This window comes from Hyalella azteca, unplaced genomic scaffold (assembly GCF_000764305.2).
Source record: "Hyalella azteca isolate HAZT.00-mixed unplaced genomic scaffold, Hazt_2.0.2 contig10944, whole genome shotgun sequence".
In the NCBI taxonomy this organism is placed as follows: Eukaryota; Metazoa; Arthropoda; class Malacostraca; order Amphipoda; family Hyalellidae; genus Hyalella; species Hyalella azteca.
Window position 1 is genome coordinate 171844 of NW_025940961.1, and position 24277 is coordinate 196120.

General features: G+C 40.3%; 1 protein-coding gene across 2 annotated transcripts; it reads left to right on the top strand.

The window, feature by feature from the left end:
- Window positions 1–10339: 10339 nt before the first annotated feature.
- LOC108670441 (Golgi pH regulator) lies at window positions 10340–23369 on the top strand. 2 transcript variants are annotated; one of them, XM_018157916.2, is made up of 11 exons: window positions 10340–10464; window positions 11761–12002; window positions 13888–14051; window positions 14378–14484; window positions 14793–14917; window positions 17348–17557; window positions 18124–18252; window positions 19525–19668; window positions 19935–20120; window positions 20823–20963; window positions 21618–23369. In XM_018157916.2, exons 2-11 carry the CDS (start codon window positions 11961–11963, stop codon window positions 21753–21755), a joined length of 1386 nt encoding a protein of 461 aa, XP_018013405.1. In that variant the 5' UTR covers window positions 10340–10464; window positions 11761–11960; the 3' UTR covers window positions 21756–23369. The 2 variants fall into 2 exon arrangements, with proteins under 2 accessions (XP_018013405.1, XP_047738596.1); XM_047882640.1 differs by lacking the exon at window positions 11761–12002 and having other exon boundaries at window positions 10446–10464.
- The last annotated feature ends 908 nt before the right edge of the window (window positions 23370–24277 follow it).

Consider the following 24277-nt stretch of genomic DNA (forward strand, 5'->3'; position numbering starts at 1 on the left):
CTCTATTGCACCAGTAGGTTGAATATCCCAAGAAGGTAGGCAAATATTTATCAGTCACCCATGTTTCAGTGAGGCACAGGATGCTGGGCTTTTGAGTATACAGTAACAACTTGACTTCTGCTAAATGGGTGTATAGACTGTTACAGTTCAACAAAATGATAGATAGCGGTGAAGTTAATGGGGCCATCAGATTACTTATTTTTGGGTAAGCACTGTCGGTTTTGGGATGATCTCCTAGTTGCTTCAACTCTTGAGGATGACCTAGTTGGACCACTTCTGGGGCTCTTCTTTCTGCCAGCTGCCTTCTCCCTCCCATTGCCCTTGGGTGGAATTACGGGCCACTCATCCTTCTTTGAACCACTTTGTGTTGCCGAGTCCATTTCAGATGAATCTGATGTCTGAATAAGTTCAAAATTCTGTACACCCAGAGCCACAGCAAATTCATCCTCAGAGCACACAGCTTCAGCTTCTAGGGAAGACATAGATGGGTTGGAAACTCTTTTGTTGGCTTCCAGTTGCACTGGAGGGCTTGTTGATGTGGCCTTGGTGAAAGCATCTGCAGGTAGAGAAAAGTGTTTGGCAAGTGCATCAATAACAATGGACCTACGCTTGCTCTCAGACTCAAGAGGTAGGTTTAAAGAAAACAAATCTTGGAGAACACCAACCAGACTACTCAGGAAGGATGCAGCTGGAGCACCCTGCTCATTCAGCAATGGATTCCTAGGGTTACAATTACAGCAAGAGATTTTCTGAGCACCAGTCGCAGCTGGTGTCTGTTGACTGGTCCCAGAATTTCCCAGACTTTGATGAACCTCCGCCACTGTGCAGCTGGTATGCCATCCTGTCCCAGGGGAGCACACTGCAGCACTCCATGAGCTAGCTGAATCCTGAGAACTGCCAACAGTCTGCACCATTGTCCCTCCAAAGTTCCTTCTTCCCCAGGCACTAGGGCGCCCACTATTGGCATCATTAACAACTGGGTTCTGAGTCAGAGGTTGCATCGTGGCTCTTACTGGCTGTCGCTGAGCAGCACAGGGGTACAACTTAGGGCAGGTTTTTGAATTGGCTTTGTGAGGCTGTCCACAATTAGCACACTTGATTTCACTACTGTTGCAGCTACTTACGTGATGTGGTCCAGCACAAACCAGACAACGTACTGGGCTGCGGCATCCCTGTGCTGAGTGTCTTGGGCGCTGACAGCGGAAGCACTGGAGTGGAGGGAATTCATAGGGGCGGACTCTATAGCGGATAGGGCCAAACTTAATGTGAAGCGGTAAAGCCTCTCCTGTGAATACCAAACGCAGAGATGTTGATGGGACTCTTGTCCGATCTTGCTGACGCTGTAGTCTTTCAATGCGGATTACTTCAGCGCTACCTTCAACTTTCAGGCATGCCTGAAGTGTTTCTAGATCAGCATCGATTTCCACAGGTGATATAACTCCATATAGATACCTTGCTTGGTTAGGTCGAGAGCAGTTCACGTTCCATGGGCCCAGGGATGTAGTTGGTAGAAGGACTTCCACATCATTAGGATCCTCCACATCAATGGCAATTAGGCTCTTCCTTAGGTTCACTCTTACGTCTTTGATGCTACAGGTAGAGTAGGGAGGGGCAGCTAACGCCATACAAAGCTTAGCAGGAGAGGTTAGCATTTTGCGGGAACTTTCATCGGCAGGGCGGATCAGGATTACACAATTATCGTTTCTGTCTTGTGTGTCCAGCTCAGATATTGTTGGTCTTTTGTCAGCTATAGCCCTTATTTGTCCTCTTTTTGTATTGTTGCCATCCAGGCTGTTGAGTTTGCTTGGCTTTGGGTCTGGCAGAGGTTTGTTCTTAACAGTTGATTCAATTTCTTGGTTGGGCAACTTTCCATTAGCAGCATCTCCGGATCCAGAACTTTGGCTTCTCTTCTGTTGGTTTCCAGGAGTAAGATCCTCAGAAGCTTTCCTCTTCTGTCTCTCACTAGTTGGTTCCACTACCGTTTCCACTTCAGCATCATTCCATACTTCTTCACCAGCAACAAAGTGTTTCAGTTGTGAGTTCGTTAGATTTTCAATTTCTGCTTGGGAGCTTCCAGGAGGGCCAGGGCCTTGGAAGCTATCTTTATTATGTTTGGTCATTTTTTTTTCACTTTACAGTGTAAAGACTATTCGTGATTTTAGTGATTAGTTTCACAGTTAAGTGTACACCACACGTCTTTACAGCACAAGTGACCAATCGAAACTCCCTCAGGCTAAGTCTCAACACACAGAGACTCGGAGACGGAATGCCAGTGGCTGCAGGTTACTAAATGACGGAATTGAATTGAATGTGACTCGTAAGTTTGGCAAAAATAACTCTGAACCCAATATGGAAATAATTAAATTGAGTCAAAAGTTACTTAAAAATAATGAATTGAATCACAGACTAGTTGAGTGATGAAAAAGTTAGATGCCTTGCGTCAATACAGCGATTAAAAATAGGTTTCATCGAAGACCAGAGGATTTGTTTCATTGATAATTTTCTTATAATTTTTAAATATATCGAACGATATTTTTTGTTGACACTGGTGCATAGAAAAATGCTACCGATTTACATTTTTATGGTGGTCGAACTATATAAGATTGACCCACGAGAAGTTCCGTCTTTCAGTTCAGCTGTCTTGTTACGTCACGTAGATCGAGAAACGTAAACAAATCCGTTATTTGGATTTTGGGGGGATATGGGATTCCCATTCCGGTACGGGTTTTGGTGTCGGATGTGTCATTATTAGCTGCATGTCATATTAGCACATTAGCTGCTCTGTTCTTGGGAAGTTGGGGTACTCGATGCTAATTGCTCGTTTTCCCAGACAATTGAGGAGACTTGGCGTTCGATAATTGTTTTTTTGTGGGCCTTGTTTGTAATACCTTCATCCTATTGTAAAAATAATAGCGGTTTCAGCGTTTATTAGGCCGTAGGCCTGTCGCCAATTCTGAACATTTGCTGGCTTGAACTCGCAACTTACTGCTCCAATAAATTCATAGTGACAAACCAGAGATTTTTTAGAATCAGTTCATTTTTAATTTCCTCATTTACTCAAGACTTAAACCAATTTCTTATGTATGATAATGCTGGTATGGTATCCATGATACTTTACTGGACTTAGTGGACTACATATAGGGCTCATAAATAAACTTGAGGGAGAGTCTAAAAAACTCTCTGCTTTGCCACTATGGCCCCTCCAATTCTGCTTTGCTTAACCGCCTGGCCTCGTTGCAGCTGCCAATTCTGACCAGAAACTGACGCATGCACACAGAGCTGGGATCGAACCCGTGCGGCGTGCCTCTCTGCTCCCAGCCTCCAATGATCCAATCTTGCCCTTGGTACTCTGAACTGGGCCACCCTGCCCAGGCTGCCCACATTTAGTTTAAGTTTTTTTTCTTCCCTAGTCCCTATTATTTTTTTTCACTATCTCGGAGTATGTGCTGCCTTGGCAGTCACGGCAGGGCCACCTTTCTTCAAAATGGCGGCCAATACTAATAAAATTAATGATGTAACTAACTAACAGTGCAGGTGCCCCTGTTTTTGAGTGTGTATATCAAGATGAAGAGATTGATTTGAGTTTGACTGAAATGACAGCCTCCACCTCAAAAGGCACTAAGGCAGTGTGAGTAAGAAGCGGGAACATAGCTAATCCCATTCCCAGTGCACTACTATTCAGCAGTGATGAGGACATTGAAGTCTTTAGACTCCATAAGAGAGTTGCACCATGCAGCGATTCCAGGGAAAGTGTCATAGACCCTCATAAGCCAGAGAACCAGCATGGATTGTTAGATGCTGGCAGAATAGACAGCTCTGGTCCTCTTGGACCAGTGGATGGAGATCAAGGTGTACCAGACAGTGTCAGAAAGAAGCATGTCCGTGTTGTTGAGAATGCAACTCTCCTGAGTCAAGGTATGGGACTTAGGTACTATTCCTATAAAACCAATTGGCTCTAACACAAGCACATTTCTTAGAAACCCTGTTAAGCTAGCCCGTGGTTTGAGAGACTCTCCATTTGGTAAATTTTCTGAATTTAAAGTACGTACTAACACGAGAAGAAACCTAATGGCAGTTGAGTTTATAACCATCTCAAATTCCAACCTTTGTTCTCTTGCTTCTCTCCTTGAAGAGTTGAAGTACTATCTAAAATAGGAATCTGGCAAGTCAAGTGCACTCAACCTGGTTTTGACTCTACTATAAGTGGAGTGATTGGACCAATTCACCCATCAGTAGAAGTTTCTGAGCTACTAGAGACAGCCAAGTCAGGTACCATACCATGAAGATCGCAGGGATGGTACTGTTGGTACGTCTTCCAAAATCCAAGCCACCATCAAGGAGTTAGAGCAGAGTCATCCGCAGTGTAGGTGATTTTTGAGGGACGGCAGTTGCCCAAGGAGGTTTACATTGATTACCTCAGGTACCCAGTGAGACCAGTTGTTTTGGCTACGCTCAGGTGTTTCTGATGCCAGGGTGTTGGACACGTGGCAGGTGGGTGCAATGGTCCAAGAAAATGTTTATTGTGCGCTGGACCTCACGACAAGTCAGAGTGTCCTCATAGTACTGGCTCCAAGCGTACTTGTGCAAACTGTGGCAGGCCACACTCAGCTAGCTCCCAAGAATGCCCTGTGATAGTTGGTGCCAGGGCAGTTGAGAAGCTCCGGGTCACAGGCCTCGCCTATGCAGATGCAGCTAAGAAAGTGAGGCAACTGCCAGCAAATGCAGTGGCTACTCCGGGTACCTTGACATTGACAACTAAAATGACAAGACCTGCAGTGGTCAAACAGACCCCACAAGTACTGATGCCTCTAGTAGCAGAGAGAAAAAACTCACAGGCCTCAGGCTTCATGCCCTGCTGGACCTCCCAAATTACCCCACACCTACAGTGGGGGGAAATAAATATTCGTACACTTGAAAAATCGTATTTTAATGTATGTAAGTACACAAACTTAACAGGAAAAGTGATTTAAATTATGTATAGAGACGCATAGTATTCAAAAATACTATCAAAAGAAATAGATAGAATTAGTTGTTTTTGGGAACTTGTTAGTTCTTTACCTTTAGCCATTTTTGAGACCTTCTTGTACTACGGGCAGTTGCAGAATGATCAGGTAGTTGCAAAATACGTTAACTATGGTTACTGATTACATTACTGGAACATGCTACATGTTTCTAGTACATTCTGGAATGTTCTGGTGTGAAATATTAGTCAAAAGTTGTTTTGTACGAATACTTTTTTGACCCGAAGAAGTTAACATGTTGCATTAATTTTTGTTGCATTGAGATTTAATTTCTATTGATGCTATTTTTGAATACATTGCGCCTCTAAACATATAAATCACTTCTCCTGTTCAGTTTGTGTACTTACATACATTAAAATATGATTTTTCAAGTGTACGAATATTTATTTCCCCCCAATGTATGTGACTGCTGATGTCCACTGCTCACAGGGCTCCTACTTGGAGCCTTCTATTGAGTGCTTGCAGCATGCAGATACTCCTCAAAGAGGGTTAATCCCCACAATGGCTGGCACGCAAGACCATGAACCTGAAGATCAATCCCTGACAACAGGGGCCACCTCCAGCCCTCCTAACTTCTGGAGCATCCTGCATGAGGAGTTGATTGAAAGTGAATGCCGTATGGAAAACCTAATTGCAGGTGCACTGCGCGAGTTCTCAATGAAGGTAGGACGCCTCCTGCATGAGGCTTTTTCTCTGAATATGGCCAAGGAGGGACATGAAGAACGCTCCTTGCTCCTGGTGAGCCTGTTGAGAAATAACTTTGGCCAAGCAGTGGGGGATGACCTACTCAATGAATGGTTGCCATCATGCCCCCCAAATGAAAACTGTTCACTTCAATTGCCAGAATTAAGCCCCCCTACCATGAGTCCTATCATACAGATAGCTGCACCACTAAATGATCAGGTTGCAAACTGCTCTCCCAAAAATAAGAATCAAAGTGCATCACATCAGAAAAATAAAAATCCAAGGGTCAGCAGCTCTGCCAAAAGAGTACCCAGCTGCAGTCAAGGGAACAAAAACTCTACAAAATGAAGCCCTCAAACATTATGCATGGCCGCATAAGGCGTTGCTCAGTCTTGGAACAGTGCATTGTCATTATTCAATTCAATTGTCATGGCTTACCTAACAAATTAACTGAATTTAAAGTCTTCCTTTACACTAAGAAGCCAGATGTAGTTTGTCTCTGTGAGACCTGGCTGAAGGAGAGGGAACCACTGTTTGTTGGTTACCAATGTTTTGGTCACACAAGCAGAGGGTTCCCAGAGGAGGTTTAGCCATCCTGGTACGGTGTGATCTGACTGCACATCCCTTGCAGATAAATGCATTTCAGGCTGGACAGTTGGAATGCCAGGCAGTGCAAGTCCAGTCAGCAATGGGATTGATTAGTATTGGAAATTTCTATAACCCAGGGGCCAATATCTCCCAAGCTGAGTGTGTCTCATACTTTGAGCAGTTCAGATTTCACTGCATCTTGGCAGGGGACTTCAATGCCCTTCCTCCAGTTTGGGATACTCGTGGCTACCACAACATGACAGGCAAATCATTGGAAGCATCTGTAGATACCGTACACTAAATCTGGGTATTTTGAATGACTGTTCCTTTCAAACTTACATTGATAATAGAACAGGCTCCACATCTTGTTTAGATTTATTTATAGTGTCACCAGACCTCCTATCATGTTCCACAATATGTAGAGAAAAAGGCCTAGGTAGTGACCACTTCCCAGTTGGCTGCTTGGTTGGCATATCGATAAATCAAGCATCGGAATCGATACCACAAAGGTGGAAACTATACGCTGCTGACTGGCCCAAGTACAATTCAACATTGAGCCAAAAGGGTCCTCAAGAGCAGAGCCAGCAATCAGCAGAAGAGATGTGTTCATGGCTGACTGAGCGTATAGTCTCAGCCGCACACGGAGCCATACCACGCTCCAGTGGAGTGCATCATTTTTGCTTCTCCACCCCATGGTGGGACAATGAACGTGCAGAGGCCATTCTGATGCGGAGGCAGGCAAAAGGCAGACTCTGGAGATCACCTTCACCTGTGAACCTCATTGAGTACAAACGTCTTGAGGCAAGGGCACGCTGGCTCAGGTTGCAGAAGCAGAGGGCTAGCTGGGAGCACTTTGTTGGCTCGTTATCTGCCGCTACCTCCACCAAAGCAACTTGGGCAAAGATCCAGAGCATTCAAGGCAAAACTCTGCCTTATAGGACTCCACTACTTGCAAACTTTCTCCTGTCAGATGATTTTGGGAAAGCATCTGCTTTCAGTCAGCACTGGTTTCCTTTTTGTGGCACACCCACCCCTTCCAGGGAGATTGAGGCAGCTAATGCATTTCTGTCACAACCCACACAATTGGACCCTCAGCCTTTCACTACAGGAGAATTGGACTTGGCTATTCAGGCCCTGAAGAATACTGCTCCTGGCCATGACCAATTGATGAATATATTCCTCAAGAAATTGCCTCCTCCTGTAAAATCTGAACTTCTGGACCTGTTCAACAACTGTTGGAGCTCAGGAACAGTGCCAGAAAGCTGGAAGCAAGGCATCACATGCCCCATTCTGAAGCCAGGAAAGGACCCTACACTGTTAGCCAGCTACCACCTCATCACCCTACTTCCCTGTATTGGGAAATTAATGGAGCATCTTGTCCTGTGTCGACTTGAATACCATCTTGAAACTAACAACCTGCTACCACCCTTAAGCTTTGGATTCTGGAGGGGGTGTAGCACTATAGATGCATTGCACATTCTCAAGAACGATATAAGGAGAGCATTAGGCCAACGTCAATACTGTGTGGTAATCTTTCTGGATCTCCAGGCAGCGTTATACAGTGTCTGGCACCAGGGCCTAACATATAAGTTGGGTAAATTTGGCATATCAAAGCCGCTACTAATATGGCTTTGCAGATACCTAGAGGGACGTTCAGCAAGGGTCAGAGTGGGAGCCACACTTTCAGTGCCCCAGCCAGTACTAGTCGGTGCCCACAGGGTGCTGTATTGTCCCCTGCTCTATTCAACATCATGCTCTCTGATATTCCTACCTCTGCGGTTGTGCCCCTGATTGGCTATGCAGACGACCTGACCTTGGTCACCTCAGCAACCTCCCTGCTGTCTGCTCAGCGAAACATTCAAGAGTACCTAACGCAGTTTTCTGCTTGGTGCAACAACCACATGGCACTTTATCCTCAACCCAGATAAATGCTCATACCAATCATACTCAAGGCACCGGATTTCCCCTCAGATCATCATTTGAATAAATGGTCGTCCCATTGCCTTCTCCCAAGAAAAGCGTGTATTGGGGGTGATATTTGATTGCCCCAGATTGAATTTTGGGGCACATGTCTCTGCAGTGCGTGCGGACTGTCAGAAAAGATTGAATGTCATTCGGGCCTTGGGTGCTCTGAAGTGGGGTGCATCAAGTCACCTACTGTGGAATGTCTATGTGGCATTTATTTGTAGTAAGCTAGAGTATGGCAGCAGTGTCATTGGTGATCTGCAATCTTCCAGCATCAAATCACTAGAAAGTGTACACAACAGCGCTCTACGGCTCATCCTGGAAGCTCATCGCACTTCCCCAATTAGGTCCCTAGTGGCAGAAAGCTTCCTGCCCCCGCTTCCTTTCCGCTTCCGCTTCATGAAAAGGTGCCTTCGCTATGCGTATTCTCCAACACAAGCAATATTGCCTGGGCTCCTGGGAATTGACCCCATTAGTGCCCAGATCAACAACTTGCATCCATTTGCAACACATGCTTGTTACTCGTTTCAGTCCATGGGTATTGCTATGCCTCGCCAAGTGAGGACCCCAGCTTTCTCACCAATTCCTCCCTGGATCTCCTTACATAATCAGAAATGTCTTGATCCCAGTGGTGGCCTGGCCTTGCCTCATCGTGATAGCTCTTTCTCAACTATACTAGCATACAGGATGGACCAATTTTACTCTGGATACACCCCCAATCTACACCAATAGATCTCCTTCTGAGGCCGGGTCTGTTTCTGCAGGTGTCTACATCCCCTTGCTTTCAGCTGCAACTGGTTGGCTGCTGTCGCCAAGCCATTCAGTGATGGGCGCAGAATTGTTTGCTATATACAAGGCACTGCAGAGGACACTCAGTCGAGTTGAGCTACAAAACTGACAGGTTGTGATCTTTACTGATTCAGTCATCCCTGCACCTGAGCCTCAATACCCGCCATCCTACCTATGCTGCAATAGTATATAGGATTAACGCTCTTCTTCTTCAGAGGGGGCTAAACTTGGTTGCCTTCTGCTGGGTGAAGGGTCATAGTGGAGTTTTTGGAAATGAGGTAGCTGATCGGATTGCTAACCTGGCGCACAGCAGTGATTGGTACTCTTGTTCAATATTTCCTTTTGAAGAGGCACATGGGCAGCTAGCTCAGGCCTTTAACAGCCTCTGGCGTGCATACTGGCAGGCCAAGATTGTTGCTACTTGTTGAGGCCAATCCAGATACAACCATGATGGATGCATCACTTATAGGTATTGATTATAGCTCTCTGGCTAGACCTCTGCAGTGTGCAGTGGCCCACCTTTGTCTGGGCCATGCAGGCATGGGTGCCCACCGTGCCCAGTTTGGAATGGCAGCTACGGGGGTCTGTCCAGAATGTCAAGTAGATGACACCATAGCTCACTTCATATTACACTGTGCTAGATTCAGTGGCCCAAGAGCAATATTTATAAGTGCAGTGAATGCACAGGGACTTACTTGGGGGCTGCAGACGGCCCTGGGTGGGGGAGTCACCAGCAAACAGCGTCACCAAATCTTTTCATGCTTGCAGCAATATTTGCTGGAAAGTGGAGCTGCCTCTCTGATGTAGCTCCAAACTGGGGGTGCTTTCTCCTTCAAATCAAAGAACTTGAAATTTAAGGGTGTTTATTTTATATAATTTTTTCATTATTTTTGTTCTTGTTTTGTTTGGTTTTTTGGCATGTTTGTGTAGGTTTTCATGCTGTTAGGGTGCCTCATTGCAGCATAAAGCTTGACTCATTGTGCATGTTATTATAAGGCATGCTGCATACCTATATCACTTGCATATTCATAACCTTGCCACATGACCAAATGTCTGGATGTTGGGTGCATGCTGTGTATACTTGGGGCATTGAGCCCCTTTGCACGGTGCATAGTCTTTCATTAAATGAGTGACTGAGACCAGGCTGGGCAGTGCACAAGCACTGGAAGCCTCCAAAACCAACTATAAAAAAAAAATCGGGGGATATGACAGCCACTGTCAAAGACGGGCGCAAGTTTATTTTGCTCTGTGCCCGTCTGCCTGACTGAAATTTCCAAATACATATAGGATATATAGTTAGATATTTAATTTTGATAGTATAAATAGATAGGAGTGGTGAACAAAAGTTTGAAACTCTTTGACTCAACAGTCAACTTCCCAAGGATGCCCATTTGTCGCCAGAAGCGGCCTAAAGAAGGTAAAGCGTCGATGTCTGATTCAGACGGGGATGCCCTGTCAATTTGGCTCTGGTGCTACTTAATTTAGTATTAAGAGACATTGCTTTGGTTTGGGAAATAGAATTGTATGAATATAATTTGAATTTGCATTTTGGGGCTGAATTGCTTTTCTTAGTTCATATTAAATTAGTGTGTATTACCTGGTGATGGCTGTCATGGGGGGAGAGAGGCTCTGCTTTTGTTTGTTTGGTTTTGGGCATCCTCTTCTTCTCTTTGTCATCATTCCAGATGGGGGCACCATTGTCTTTTAATTTTGTAATTACCAAGTCGTACCTACTTGACCTTCTTCAGTACTAGGATCATAGGATGCACAGTTTGAATTGGTTATTGGGCCACCTCTCTGAGGAGGCCCATGGTATATAGATCAATGTGGGAAACCTATGCCTTGGAAATCTATTGACTTGTAGCCAATTTTTTTGAAAGCCTTAGTTTCATGAATCATGATCTTATTACAAATTTTGTTTTCCTGTAAAGTATCTTATTTTAAGTAACTGTGATATTGCGAAGTGTTCCTGGCTTGGCTCTGCTGTGTTGCGTGGCTTCGTTGTTTCACGGCTCTGATGAACTAAATGACTGTTGCCAAGTCAAGTTGTTACAAGTGGTCAACATATGACTTCTTATTCACTTTCAACCCATCACCACTGTTGTGGGAAGCCCATTTCAGTGATACTGCAAGGAAGTAGGATTTTCCTACTAGGGGTCTTGCAAACCCCCCTCTCCTGAGATGCAATGTAATGTGAAATTAAAGTACGAAATTGAAGCAAAAGTATGTATCAATTTCAGTGTTGACACCATAGTAGAGTGCTCACTATTTGATATGCATCACTAACTTAATCATGTTAAAGTTAATGTAACAGATATTTTTTATGGATTTAGTGCACTCCTTAGGTTTATCATGTTAATCTTTTTTTGCTTTTCAGACTGGGTAAAGCAGGCAAACTTGAAAATACCATTATTTGATGTTATAGACCCCCGTGCCTCAGTTTTGCGCTTATTCTTTTTCTTCTCTGTTCAATGTACATACCTGGTTCTTCTTGTTGTGTTGTTCAATAAATTGTTAAATAAACACAAGGAAAAGTCTAATAAAAAGGTGGTTTGGGATGGTTGTAGGGGAGGTGGAGACCATCACCAATTCCTTGTTTTCTTGACACCCTTGCAACAAACACCCTCAGGCCCAAAACGTGGCTGGTAGCATGATAAATATAGTCCTACTACACCACCACCATTTATGCTGATTTGTTCTTTCTCCTTGACAGAGATCAGGCAGGGAGGTACTTCTGAGTCTGACAGCACATGTCTTCAACCCAGTTATATTTTTGAAAATAATTCTTTGGTGGATGGACTCTCTCTTTGAATCATCTTTGCTTCAAGTGAAGTTGATGAATGAAGAAAACCTTTGAGCAGTCAAGTCAAGCTAGAGTTGAATTTAGTGCCCCCTTTGAAAATTTTATTTACAATGGGTTTATTCATGGAGATCAGTGTACTCTTAGGTTCTATGGTAAGAATTTTTGATAAAAAAACATGTAAACTAATCATAAGTAATATTTATAAACAATATCCTGATTGCCTTAGTAGGATCTAGGATGATTGTGATGAAATATGCTGCACATGATATGGCCAGAATTATATTTCCCGCTTCATTCAATTTTATTTAGAATGTTATCATCAAATATTTGCTATGTCATAGTTATTCTTCTATTTAGTTTTTATGTCATTCTATTCTGGTTTAAACTTAATTTAGTTAATTATGAACAAATAGGGTACCGTACGGCAGTTCCATCTTCGTTTCAGAACCTAAACTTTTTGAATTCAGAATAAAAGAAAAATGAGAAAATTTTACTTTCTGGTGAAGTGAAATTGTTTAATGTCTTTGCTAAATTTATTGGTTGTGTATATTAGGTACCTATTTGAAAATTTTTAGTAGGTATATTGTTAAATTTATATTTTTATGAGGCATGAAGAAGAAATTGTTCAAATATTTTTTCTTCTCAGTTCCAATTATTATGGAAAATAGTGCAGAAAATGTCCATTAATTTGAGGCAGAAATTCCCATGCTTTTGGAAAATTTTGTCTATTCCAATAGTCATTGCTCAACATATCTTATGAAAATTGAGAAAAACAGCACATTTTTGCTTGCATTTTCTAGGAATTATCTGTGAAATTATCTTCTTAACCTGCAAATTTTAACAAATCCCACCCAATATTTCAAATGAGAAATTCAGTAACATAGTAAGATCCACGTCTTTGATTGGTTCTCTCCTGCATATCTGGCATGGAATAAAGCTACCATTTGAGCTGCAACTAAAGCTATCCTGCCATTTTGGAACAGCAAGATTCCTGCAATATGAATTACCTTCTATCTATTTGTTGACAAAAGTGCATGATAGGGTTACAAGATTCCAAACGTATTGAAAATTTGTCACTCTTGAGCTGCAAGATTTCAGTAAATAGTGTAAAAATTTCAATCCTGATGCATAGGCAGGATCAGGATGGTCCCCAATTAACATAAGTTATACGATTTATTTATATTATTATATTTATATCATTTTTCAGGCAATTTATCTTCCTGATTTGGATGCAGCTAGCATCATGTTTTGCCTTTCACCCTTTTTAGACCTTTTTGGAGCACAAAGATCCCAACTAGATGAATTCTCTTCTATCTTAGCTACCTATTGAAAGTGCATATCAAGCCTCAAGATTCCAAATTTATAAAAAAATGTCATATTGGAGCCAGGAGATTTTAGTATTTAGTAGAAAATTTTCAGTCTTGTGCCTAACAACATTCATTGTATTATTAGCAAGAGCTTAAACTGACTCATTTGTTATCCAAATCCAATACCAAATCCCATTATCTGCTGGTTTGTTATTAATTTTCAGTCTTATATAGGCTTCTGTATTCAGAAAGCTATGTTTTATATAGGTACTTTCTTTCACAAAAAATCTAGAGTTACATATATAGGTAGGTAGGTATATTTATTCATTTCAACCTATTAATTCTAGTGCTCACAGTGCATCTTTATGTATGTGGGTGGGACTTGTGTTGCCTTCACATAACTTCACCTTTGCCAATAATTTCATAGACTTTTGAACTTCTTACAATTTTTGCAGATAAAAAACACATTGCAGGTTCTCACCTGCAGTGCTTTAGGAAATTTGCTTGTAATACCAGTATGGATTCTTCAAATTAGTTTCAAGAAAAAAAAATCAATTTAGTTTATCTGATTTATTCTTTCTGTGATAAAGTATTGCAGTTTTAATTTAACTGTTGAAGGAGACCAATTCATCAGTTTATATTGTACAGTTCATAAAGGATGTCCTTGGTCTTCTAAGTAATAATATATTTTTTATACAAATATAGTTGACAATTTTCTATCACCTTGCAGATCACATTTTTTGTTGGTGGGTGGGTCTGGTTCATCCGTAAAATCTTCCGTGACTATGAAGCCAACAATACTCTGGTGCAGCTGTTCTTCCCAACTGTTTTCATGCTCTCGTGCACTATGTTTGAATTAATCATTTTTGAAATTGCTGGAGTTCTCTCAGCTAAGTATGTATGCCATTTGGAGTGAATTTAGTCTGTATACTATCTGTATTATAAAAAATATTATATTATAACTGTAAATTATTCAAAATATCTGATATATGGTATTTATACGTATTTATTGTATATATACAATAACCTTGTTGTCAAATGTTCAAATGATGAAAACAAAATGTTCATATAATTTTATTATTAAATTTTTATTTGTTGTAGTTTCTAATGCCTTACTAAAATCAGAATGGATTCTACTAAGGATTCTACTGTGTAGAATCCGTATAGTTGTTTTTATTTATGTCTAACCATGTTATGATACCAATATAAATTTTTTTCAGCACGCGTTATGTCTATTGGCACATTGTGCTGTATTCCATGCTGCTCCTGCTAGTATTGGTCATCCCTTTCTACCTCTGCTACTTTGTGCTCTCTAATTCTCCATTAGGTATGTAGGTTTGGTAATTTTATGTGACTAATTTTGGAAAGAACTGAATTTTTTAATATGGATATAATTAATAATTTAGATTGTAAACAAAAATCTACCTACTTACTTTTTATACATTAAGAAAAAGTGTACCATAAAAGTGTTTTCTGACCAACACAGTTGTGTAGCTATTTATAATCAATTCAACAAGCAATGTTCTACTTTTAGATGATTGATAATGGCATTGATTAGATATTTAATCCATTTAATGGATAACTATTTTGTATGTTTGACATCAGGACTGTTTTCTATTTTAAATTTTCCATCAGTAAAAAGTCAGTGGGTGAGGCCGCTGAGTGTGCTCACGTGGGGTGGCTATCTTTTTTGCTTCTGGAAAATTGGTGATCCATTCCCCATCCTGAGTCCCCAGCATGGCCTACTATCCATTGAACAGGTAAGAAACTTCAGCAGCTCTTCTGCTGCTCTAATATTGGGTAAAGAAAGAGCTGAAAAAATAGCACAATTAAATAAAAAAAGAGCGCATGGATATTTGTGCATCATTTAAGATTTCATACCCAGCACTGCTGGCAATTCATGCTAAGGTAATGAGCCAGCTGTTACCATCTTAACTGTTGCAAGCTGTTGTTGTTAATTTATGTTCTGTTTTTATTGATGCTGCTACCTACTACTACAACTACTTTGATACTGTACTTCTCTAAATCAGGGGTCTCAACCTTGTATTAGCATGTGAGCCACAGTGGAAAGTAACAGGCCACACCCCAAAATAATTTTTTTTGTTAAATGTTAAGAACGCTACTGTCATTGCAGTTAAATGCTAAAATTATTTTCAGCAGGCCACACCCCAAAATAATTTTTTTTGTTAAATGTTAAGAACTCTACTGTCGCTGCAGTTAAATGCTAAAATTAAGTTTTTTATAATTATTGATTACTCTGGTGTAGTTAATAAAGAGAAACTGTGGTTTGAGAACAGGGAATTGCTGGAAACGGTATTCAAAATCTTCCAGTAGTCTGGAGAGGATGTCAAAGTAGACTTCCAGGCGCTGTTTTTCCACTTTTATACTGTGTACAAAGGGGAAATCCGCCAGGTTTCCACTTGCCAGCTGAGTGGCCCACAAAGTCAGCTTGCATCTGAATGACTTAATGCAATCATACATAACGGTAGTCAGCTGTTTTGAGGCCTGTAGTTGTGAATTGAGTGTATTGAACTGTTGCTTGATGTCAGCAAGACAGAAAGAAAAAGATCTGACAAAAACATTGGGTCAGTGAGCTGAGGTATGTCTTCGTCTTTCATTGCCATGAACCCTTTGTCTTTCATTGTCATTTCCCGTCCCGGTTCAAAAAAGCTCTGCAGCCCGTTTCTACAAGTCAACCATTTGACTTTCATATGATGCAGCAACTCGCCATATTCCGTTTCTGAATCAGCTAGAACTTACACAATTTGTCTGTAGTAGAGACCCTGTGCATGTATGAAGTTCTCCGTCTTCACAACATCCATCTTCTGGCACAGATGGCATCTTGATGCTAAATGCAGTGTATGGCTGCAAAAGGCCCCGCTAAGCTGAGCTGATTCTATATCTCTATGATTAATCCAACAACACCACCCGTCCCTGAAGACATTGGTGGTGCACCGTCCACAGCTGACGAATGTCATAGCCGAATGTCATATTGGACAAATCATCAAGCTACCATTTCCATGGTAGCCCACACCTGTCAAAACAAGCTACTAGTTTTGAAGCACCTTGCGTCCAGTCGTAGTTCCTTTCATTTGTAGAAAGTCCAATTGCTCTTTAATAATGTTCAAGTTTTTGTCAACCAAACGAATGAATCCGGCACAGTCTGCAGTGTCTGTTACACCAGTATTACCTCGTTTGATGACCAGTATTACCTCGTTTGATGATGAAAGGCCTTCGCAAAGGCCTTTAAAATGAGCTCAAACGTGCTTTTGAAATGTTTCATGGTATGAAGTTATTAACAAAAAATGCTCAAAACCGTCCCGTATTACCCCGTTTGATGGCATATATATTTATTGATTTCAACCTATTAATTTTGGAGCATGCAGTGCTCCAGAGGTAGCAAACTGCATGCTCCAGAGGTAGTGCAGTGCTCGTCACATGCAGTGGATAATTGTACAAATTCTTTTGCAGCAGCAATCAGTTACTGTTGATCATTTGTTGCTGACTCAGTGATCCTGCTTGCTAGAGTGCTTGAAGACAAACTTATGAAGAGCTTCTTTTCCTTGAGGCAGATAATTTCACATGCCTGTAGCATAGATACACTCTTACAAACTGGACTTCAGTGAATGGTTGTGATGCCTTTGATATCATCTCGCGAAAAACAAAGCTTGCCTTCACAGAATCTCTGCTTGCTGTGTTGATACGTGTACTAAAGTAAATTTTTCTTTGTATGCTGAAAGATGCTTTCAAGTGATAGACGTTCTACTTGCTTGGCTTTCCCGGCAACCCAGTATATTGTTCTGAAGAAAATATTTCAAAATGTGTACCTATGTTATATTCCGGGGGCACAGGGATGCACTGCAAGCAAATCCTACAGTCCAGTTTCTAATCCACTTGTGTGACAAAATATAAATTTTCCCATTTTTCTTGGAACACCATTTTTCTTGGAACACCAAAATTGAATAAATAATGACATCTTCTTCGCAAGTGACAAACTTGATGACAAATCCAAAGTAAGAATATTATGTGTAGGTATATATTATATTATTACCAAGGTGGCCGCAGGGTGTACAAAATAGTTTCGCTGGCTGCATGCGGATTGCGCCTTTGAGACCCTGCACCAGATGGTACTGTACTCTTATGCAACATTTGTTGAGCCATAAAAACTATATATTAATTTTTTAATACAGAGCATAAGTCGCATTGGTGTTGTTGGAGTGACGGTGATGGCAGCTCTCTCCGGCTTTGGTGCCGTCAACTACCCCTACACTTCCATGACCATCTTCATGAGGCCTGTCAGCAAGGGTCACATCCAGGCCATTGAGAGGAGGCTGCTGCAGAATATGGATCTTATCGTTGCTAAGAAGAAAAAAATTGCACTTGCTAAGAGAGAGCAATTAGTAAGTTATTTGATATTAAAATCTCGTATAGTTTAAATATGTTGTCTTCAATAGTTTTCTTAGCTTGCTTGCTGCGTTGGGAAAAAAGTAGAAAGTCCTAATCAGTGCCTTGAAATAGAAATATTAAAATTGTTCGAATTTGTTGTAATTTTTCAACTAAAGAATGAAAATCCGCTACTAAGAGTGCAAAAAATTCCCGTTGAAACTCTTTCATTTCGTTTTGTATTCATGTTTTGCACCTGATGTTCAGGATATTTGAGGTAGATCTTCCTCCAAAGAATGGCATTAGGTAGTTTCAATGAAATGTATTGAAAATGATCCTGAAAACCATTTGTTTCAATATGTGTGAATATTCATTAATAATTATTTATAACTGTCACTGTCTTGTATAAATGTTTTGTTACCAGAATATTTTCTATATCATTGAAATAACTAATAGTTCTTTACTCATTTTCATTTCTTTGCCTGTGTTCGCAGTAGATTTTGCTATAAAAAAACACAAACGCAACTCAGATGAGTTTGAACTTTGCTCATAACTAAAAGCATGTATTTTTGTTTTTATTCAGCGCAATCCGAACAACATTGAGAACAAGAGCGGACGCAGCTCGGTGTGGAACTTGTTCCGTAGCAGCTCTTCCTCTGACGTGCCTGGTGTTGACATTGCTGCCCTCAAGTCTGAAGTACTCGCTTTAGAGGTTTGATTCATATATTGGTATTCATTCATGGTGTTACCATATGTTTGTGGATATGTTAACCATTAAATAGTATCTCTCAAGTCTAAAGTGCTCACTTTGGAGGTTTGATTCATATATAGGTATTTATTTATGGTGTTACCATATGTCCATGGATATGTTAACCATTAAATAGTATCTCTCAAGTCAAAAGTACTCACTTTGGAGGTTTGATTCATATATAGGTATTTATTTATGGTGTTACCATATCTTTATGGATTTGTTAACCATTAAATAGTATCTCTCAAGTCAAAATTACTCACTTTAGAGGTTTGATTCATATATAGGTATTTATTTATGGTGTTACCATATGTTCGTGGATATGTTAACCATTAAATAGTATCTCTCAAGTCTGAAGTGCTCACTTTAGAGGTTTGATTCATACATAGGTATTTATTTATGGTGTTACCATATCTTTATGGATATGTTAACCATTAAATAGTATCTCTCAAGTCTGAAGTGCTCGCTTTAGAGGTTTGATTCATATATTGGTATTTATTTATGGTGTTACCATATGTTTGTGGATATGTTAACCATTAAATAGTATCTCTCAAATCTGAAGTACTCGCTTTAGAGGTTTGATTCATACATAGGTATTCATTCATGGTGTTACCATATCTTTATGGATATATGGTATTAACCATTAAATAGTATCCATATATAATGGCCCGATGACTAGAACCACCATCTATAGCCAAAAGGTTAAATGTATTTGTTTGTTCAGAAATGTACCTGATTTAAATCACGTAAATGAAATGAAATTAACCTACAATTTCTGGTAACAACAGCCTGAATTAATTAGTATATCGTGGTTTCATTTGTATTACTTTTGAAATCTTTCAAATATACTCAATTTTGACTTTTCTAATATATGGATGTGCTATACTAGGTGAAGTTAGTGCATTGAATTCAGTATACAGAGGTAGTTTTTTCTTGTAAACGAGATAAATATGTTCAGAACCCAGTTTCAACTGCTTTTAATCACTTTTCACTCAAAGAAAATCAGAGTATTGCTATTACAAAAACTTTAATTAAATTGATTATCAAATCTATATTTAATTAGTGACTTCTTAGTAGACGAAGAAACTTGATTTTTGCTGCCCATTTCTGCAGTTATGCAGATGGTAATTATATCACCTGCCTGCTTCACAAGCAACTAATGACACCACCTGCTGCAGGAGGCCAGTAAAGCAGGAACCTGTTGCAGGAGGCCACTAAAGCAGGAACCTGTTGCAGGAGGTGGGACGTCAGCTGTTCCTGGAGTGCGTGGAGCTGCAGGGGCAGAGGGAGCGGCTGCTGTGGGCCACGACGCTACAGGGCAAGTTCTTCAACTTCATGGGCTACTTCTTCTCCATGTACTGCTCATGGAAGATATTTATTGTGAGTACTTCTCCATGGACTGCTCATGGAAGATATTCATCGTGAATACCGTTAGCTGTTGTTGGGTAATATGACCTCTTGTGAGTGCTGTGAGCTCAGGTGAGCACCACAATCGTTGATAAGGGCTGTTCCCAGTTCCGGTCTTGGTAATTAAATTCTTGAGCGTTTCAGTATTGAACTTATCAGTTTGAATGTATACATAGTATAACATCAACGTTACATTGATATTTCCGGAGTATAAATGGTGAACATAGTGTTTGACCCAGAGCTTGGTGAACATCGTGTTTGACCGCGTGGGGCGCAAGGACCCCGTCACCAAGGGCATGGAGATCGCCGTGCACTGGATGGGGCTGGACATCGACGTGCAGTTCTGGTCACAACACGTCTCCTTCTTCCTCGTCGGATGCATTATCGTCACCAGCATACGAGGCTTCATATTAACGCTCACTAAAGTTAGTCCCTCACGCTCACTAAAGTTAGTCCCTCACGCTCACTAAAGTTAGTACTTCATGCTCACTAAAGTTATTCCTTATATAATATAAATGAAAGAAAGAAGTATGCAAACTAACATCCCTTGTCTCAATTATTGTACCTATGTAAAATGATGCTAGTTATGTAATGCTGTCTGTACTATGGCGCTAACGAACAGAATATTTTTGAGGAAATTTGACTAATTTACAGAAGCTAAGATTGTGATTCCAAGCTTTCTAGACTAATTACCGTGAAAAAGTTGATGTCTTGTTGCTGTTGCAATACCGTTTTTCAAAGTATGTTATAAAGATTGCTGGTAGAATTGTTGCAGTGTTGATATTGCAGTGCAATGGTTCGTATTAGGTTCTGCAGATTGTTGGGACAGTTATTGCAATGTTTATTTTACAATATGATGGTTATGAATAGTTTAAGTAAATGAGTATTAAAGTTATTTTATTTGTAATTTATAGCATAATTACTTAAAAAAAAATTAAAAATTATTGGTGAATCTCTTCTTATCTTTTTAGCGCATTTTCTCATATATGGAAAAAATTCACTATTGTGCTCGCCATGTCCGTCCGTCTGTCCGTCCGTCTGTCTGTCCGTGACTTCACGTTTTCCGTCGACGACAAAATGCGCTCTCTGTCACTCACTGCAGTGAGTACTGAGTTATATTTTTTCAGTTTTTCTACGCCGTATCGTCAAGCAAGTCATCGAACATCATTGTGCTGGTGCTGGCTCAGCTGATGGGCATGTACTTCATCTCCATGGTGATGCTCATGCGAATGAACATGCCGCTAGAGTACCGCACCATCATCACCCAGGTGCGACACGTAATGATACGCTCATTCTTCATTAACCTAAGCATCAGTTACCTAACCTTCAGTTACATAACTTAACGTTAGCGGATTATTTTATGTGTTGAGTCGCCTTCCCAATACAAACTTGAAGAATTTTTTTCAGTTGCTGAAATTTAGTCTTGATTCGTTTCATCGTCTTTAAATACGTGGCGTTTCCTACAATTTTCGGGCACATTGCACTGCCGACGAGAGACCTAGCTAATATGGCCACAACTTGAAATTTCTGGTATTGTGCCTGGAGGACTTTCTTTTTGTACATAGTAAATATAAATAGCTTCGTATACATATAAAAATTATGTGATTGTGATATTTTTGATTCGTTTATTGTCTGGAAAGTTAATGGATTGCTCATCGAATAATTTCATGTATCTGCGTGACGTCACAGCTTGTTTAAATGTTGAAACTAACGCAAGTTTCTCAGCAGGCCGATTCTTTTTATATTGCTTGGAATGTTTGTATGAGATATTTTATAATTGCATCCGTGTATTGTATATGGATCGTTTGTATTTACCTCGGTAAATTTCATTGAGATCCATGTTACATGAGATCATGTACCATATTCTTAGTAAGTTATGCATCCTATCATTCAATTGTTGATGTTCTGTGTTGTTGTTGCAGGTGTTGGGTGACCTGCAGTTCCATTTTTATCACCGTTGGTTCGACGTGATATTTCTGGTGTCCGCAGTCACCACCATCATCATCCTCTACATGACTCACTCCCACCTGCCCGTTCCTGACGACTTACATCACAATTGATTCAATGCCTCTCTAGTTATGTCACCACACACGATCTTGTCAAACTGATCACTATAGTCATGTTGTCATTGTCGTGTCCATCATTCATCAATTGATTCAATGTCTCTCTAGTTATGTCATCACACGCGATCTTGTCAAACTGATCAATATAGTCATGTTGTCATTGTCGTGTCCATCATTCATCAATTGATTCAATTTCTCTCTAGTTATGTCATCACACATGATCTTGTCAAACTGATCAATATAGGTAGTCATGTTGTCATTGTCGTGTCCATCATTCATCAATTGATTCAATGTCTCTCCACAATTGATTCAATGTCTCTCTAGTTATGTCATCACACGCTTATCAAACTGACATACTTATTCATGTTATCATTGTCGTGTCCATCATTCATCAATTTAGTTAAACCGGCTTGGCCATATGTGCTTCTATTGTCGTGTCATCACAGTCAATCTCATTAACTGAATATACTGTAATGAGTCAATCTCATGAAATATTATTCATTTCATTCATTAACTGACTGATAAACTATAATCCTTGGTGAAAATAGTTTCCAGTGAAAGCATTAGGTAGAGTTTTATTATGGATGTTTCAACACTGCCAGTTTATGCATTAACAATCCAATTAGTGTACCACAAACTTACCTTCTGCCTACAGGATTGCTCATCAATCTCATCAAGATATATGTTTGTTGCATACAATCTTGAAGCAATAAAATTTTTGATTATCTTGCATCTTTAGAAACCATCGTCTAGCAACAATACAATGTTGTTCATCATCTGTTGTACAGACACGCAGCTCTTTGTAGTTGATGTTTTAGCACCATCAATACTGTACCCACAGTATTGTACTGTGTGTACTGTAGCACACAATGCAGTACTGTACAGTACTGTATGTACTGTAAGCAATAGTACCATCAATACCAAGTCCCGTATTGCGATTCGATGTATCTTAGATTAGTCATTATCGCATTACAGTCAGCAGCAGAAGTACTGGAATCTTGTTTGGTTTACTATGCATCTCGTATTTAGTAGCACTTACTGAATAGAGCTGCAATACTGTTCATTCGTTCATGCTTCTGCCAGTTGCATATTACCGTTTCAATCTGAACGAAATTGTGCCAAACACGGACGTATATTCGTTTGTATTATGACTGTGCGTGTTGACTGTGCGTATTTGTTTGTATTATTGTATTATGACTGCGTGCAGGAATTGGCGTAATGCAGCCATATATATGGGCATTGATCTGTTTATCATCGTAGAAAAAATAGCATTCATCTATTTATTGACTCATTGTAATAAATTCTCACGTTCACAATCACTTCTACTGTTGATACTTGGTCTGGCCCCTCTATTTATTATTCCACTTAAGGCTTCTGTTTTGCGATAAAGAAATGAACGAATTGTTGGTCATTTTGCTGAGGCATTTTTTATTTTTAGTCATGCCCCGTCGCCCATAACAATTAGTTATGTTGCATGAATTAATTTTTTTGACAATATCTTTACTTCCGAGGTCATACATTAAATCTCTGACATCTCTCCTGCATCTTGGTGATGATAGAGAAGCTAATGTTGTTTCGTGATGAAGGATACTCAGAGTTGTGGTTTGTAACGTTTTATGTGTGGCTACCTATGTGATCTTGTGAAAAATTTTTTATTGCTAGTTAGTTTTATGATTGTAGGCTGAGATTATTGTTACAGGTTGGGATTAGTTTAGTTAGCCAACTTATTGAAGCTACGATGCAAGCTTTTTTCCCCCATGTCGTGAGAAGAATTTAAGGGCATTCGCAAAACTCGCGATGCTCCATATTTTCTATACAAATTTTTGAATATATATTCGTGCATTATTTTTCACCCTTATTTGCTACTCTTGTTTCTGCTTTGAGTTTTACTTCAATTAAAAGCGTTATTTGCTGTCTAAAATCTGGACATAGGGATGACTGTCGGAAACCACCACTGCCGTGCTTCGAATGATTCACCATGACACCTTTCCACAAGAATGCAGCCTCAAACACTTCCGGACTACACTACACATTATCAGCCGCAAGCCACCAGACAGATCCCAACCATTGACGTGGACCAATCAGCCCAAAGGAAAACAACCTGCAATAGTTTGGCACAGAATCGTCTGCCAGTGCCCGAAAAAATTCTGCACAACTCTAGACATTTAATTTGATTTAAAACACGATGATCTCATGGGCTGCTTACTGACGGCCGAGCAGATACACGGCTGATTGGCGGGCTTACGAAAATATGCTAAACGTTATATTCAGGGCTGATTTGTGCACAAAATAGGTGGTGCATGGCTGCTCTCCCTGAAGTGGTTAAGATCTCCAAGATTTGAGCAGCAAGTTGGCGGTTCAAGACGTCGAGACCCGCAATTAGCTGTGAAAATTACGGTTGAAATCAGCAAGGTATCAAGGTAGTTAAGAATTGCCAGCAGGCCAACATTGCCTAATCAACACTGAAACCGCTTTACTATATTTATTGTTATGATACTTATTTTAAATTATACATCGCC

Coding starts and splice junctions, on each gene's coding strand:
- LOC108670441 (XM_018157916.2), top strand. CDS start 11,961: ATGGGTTTATTCATGGAGATCAGTGTACTCTTAGGTTCTATG. Junction 14,918..17,347: donor GCCTACTATCCATTGAACAG/GTAAGAAACTTC, acceptor TTTTTAATACAG/AGCATAAGTCGCATTGGTGT. Junction 19,669..19,934: donor GCTCATGGAAGATATTTATT/GTGAGTACTTCT, acceptor TGTTTGACCCAG/AGCTTGGTGAACATCGTGTT.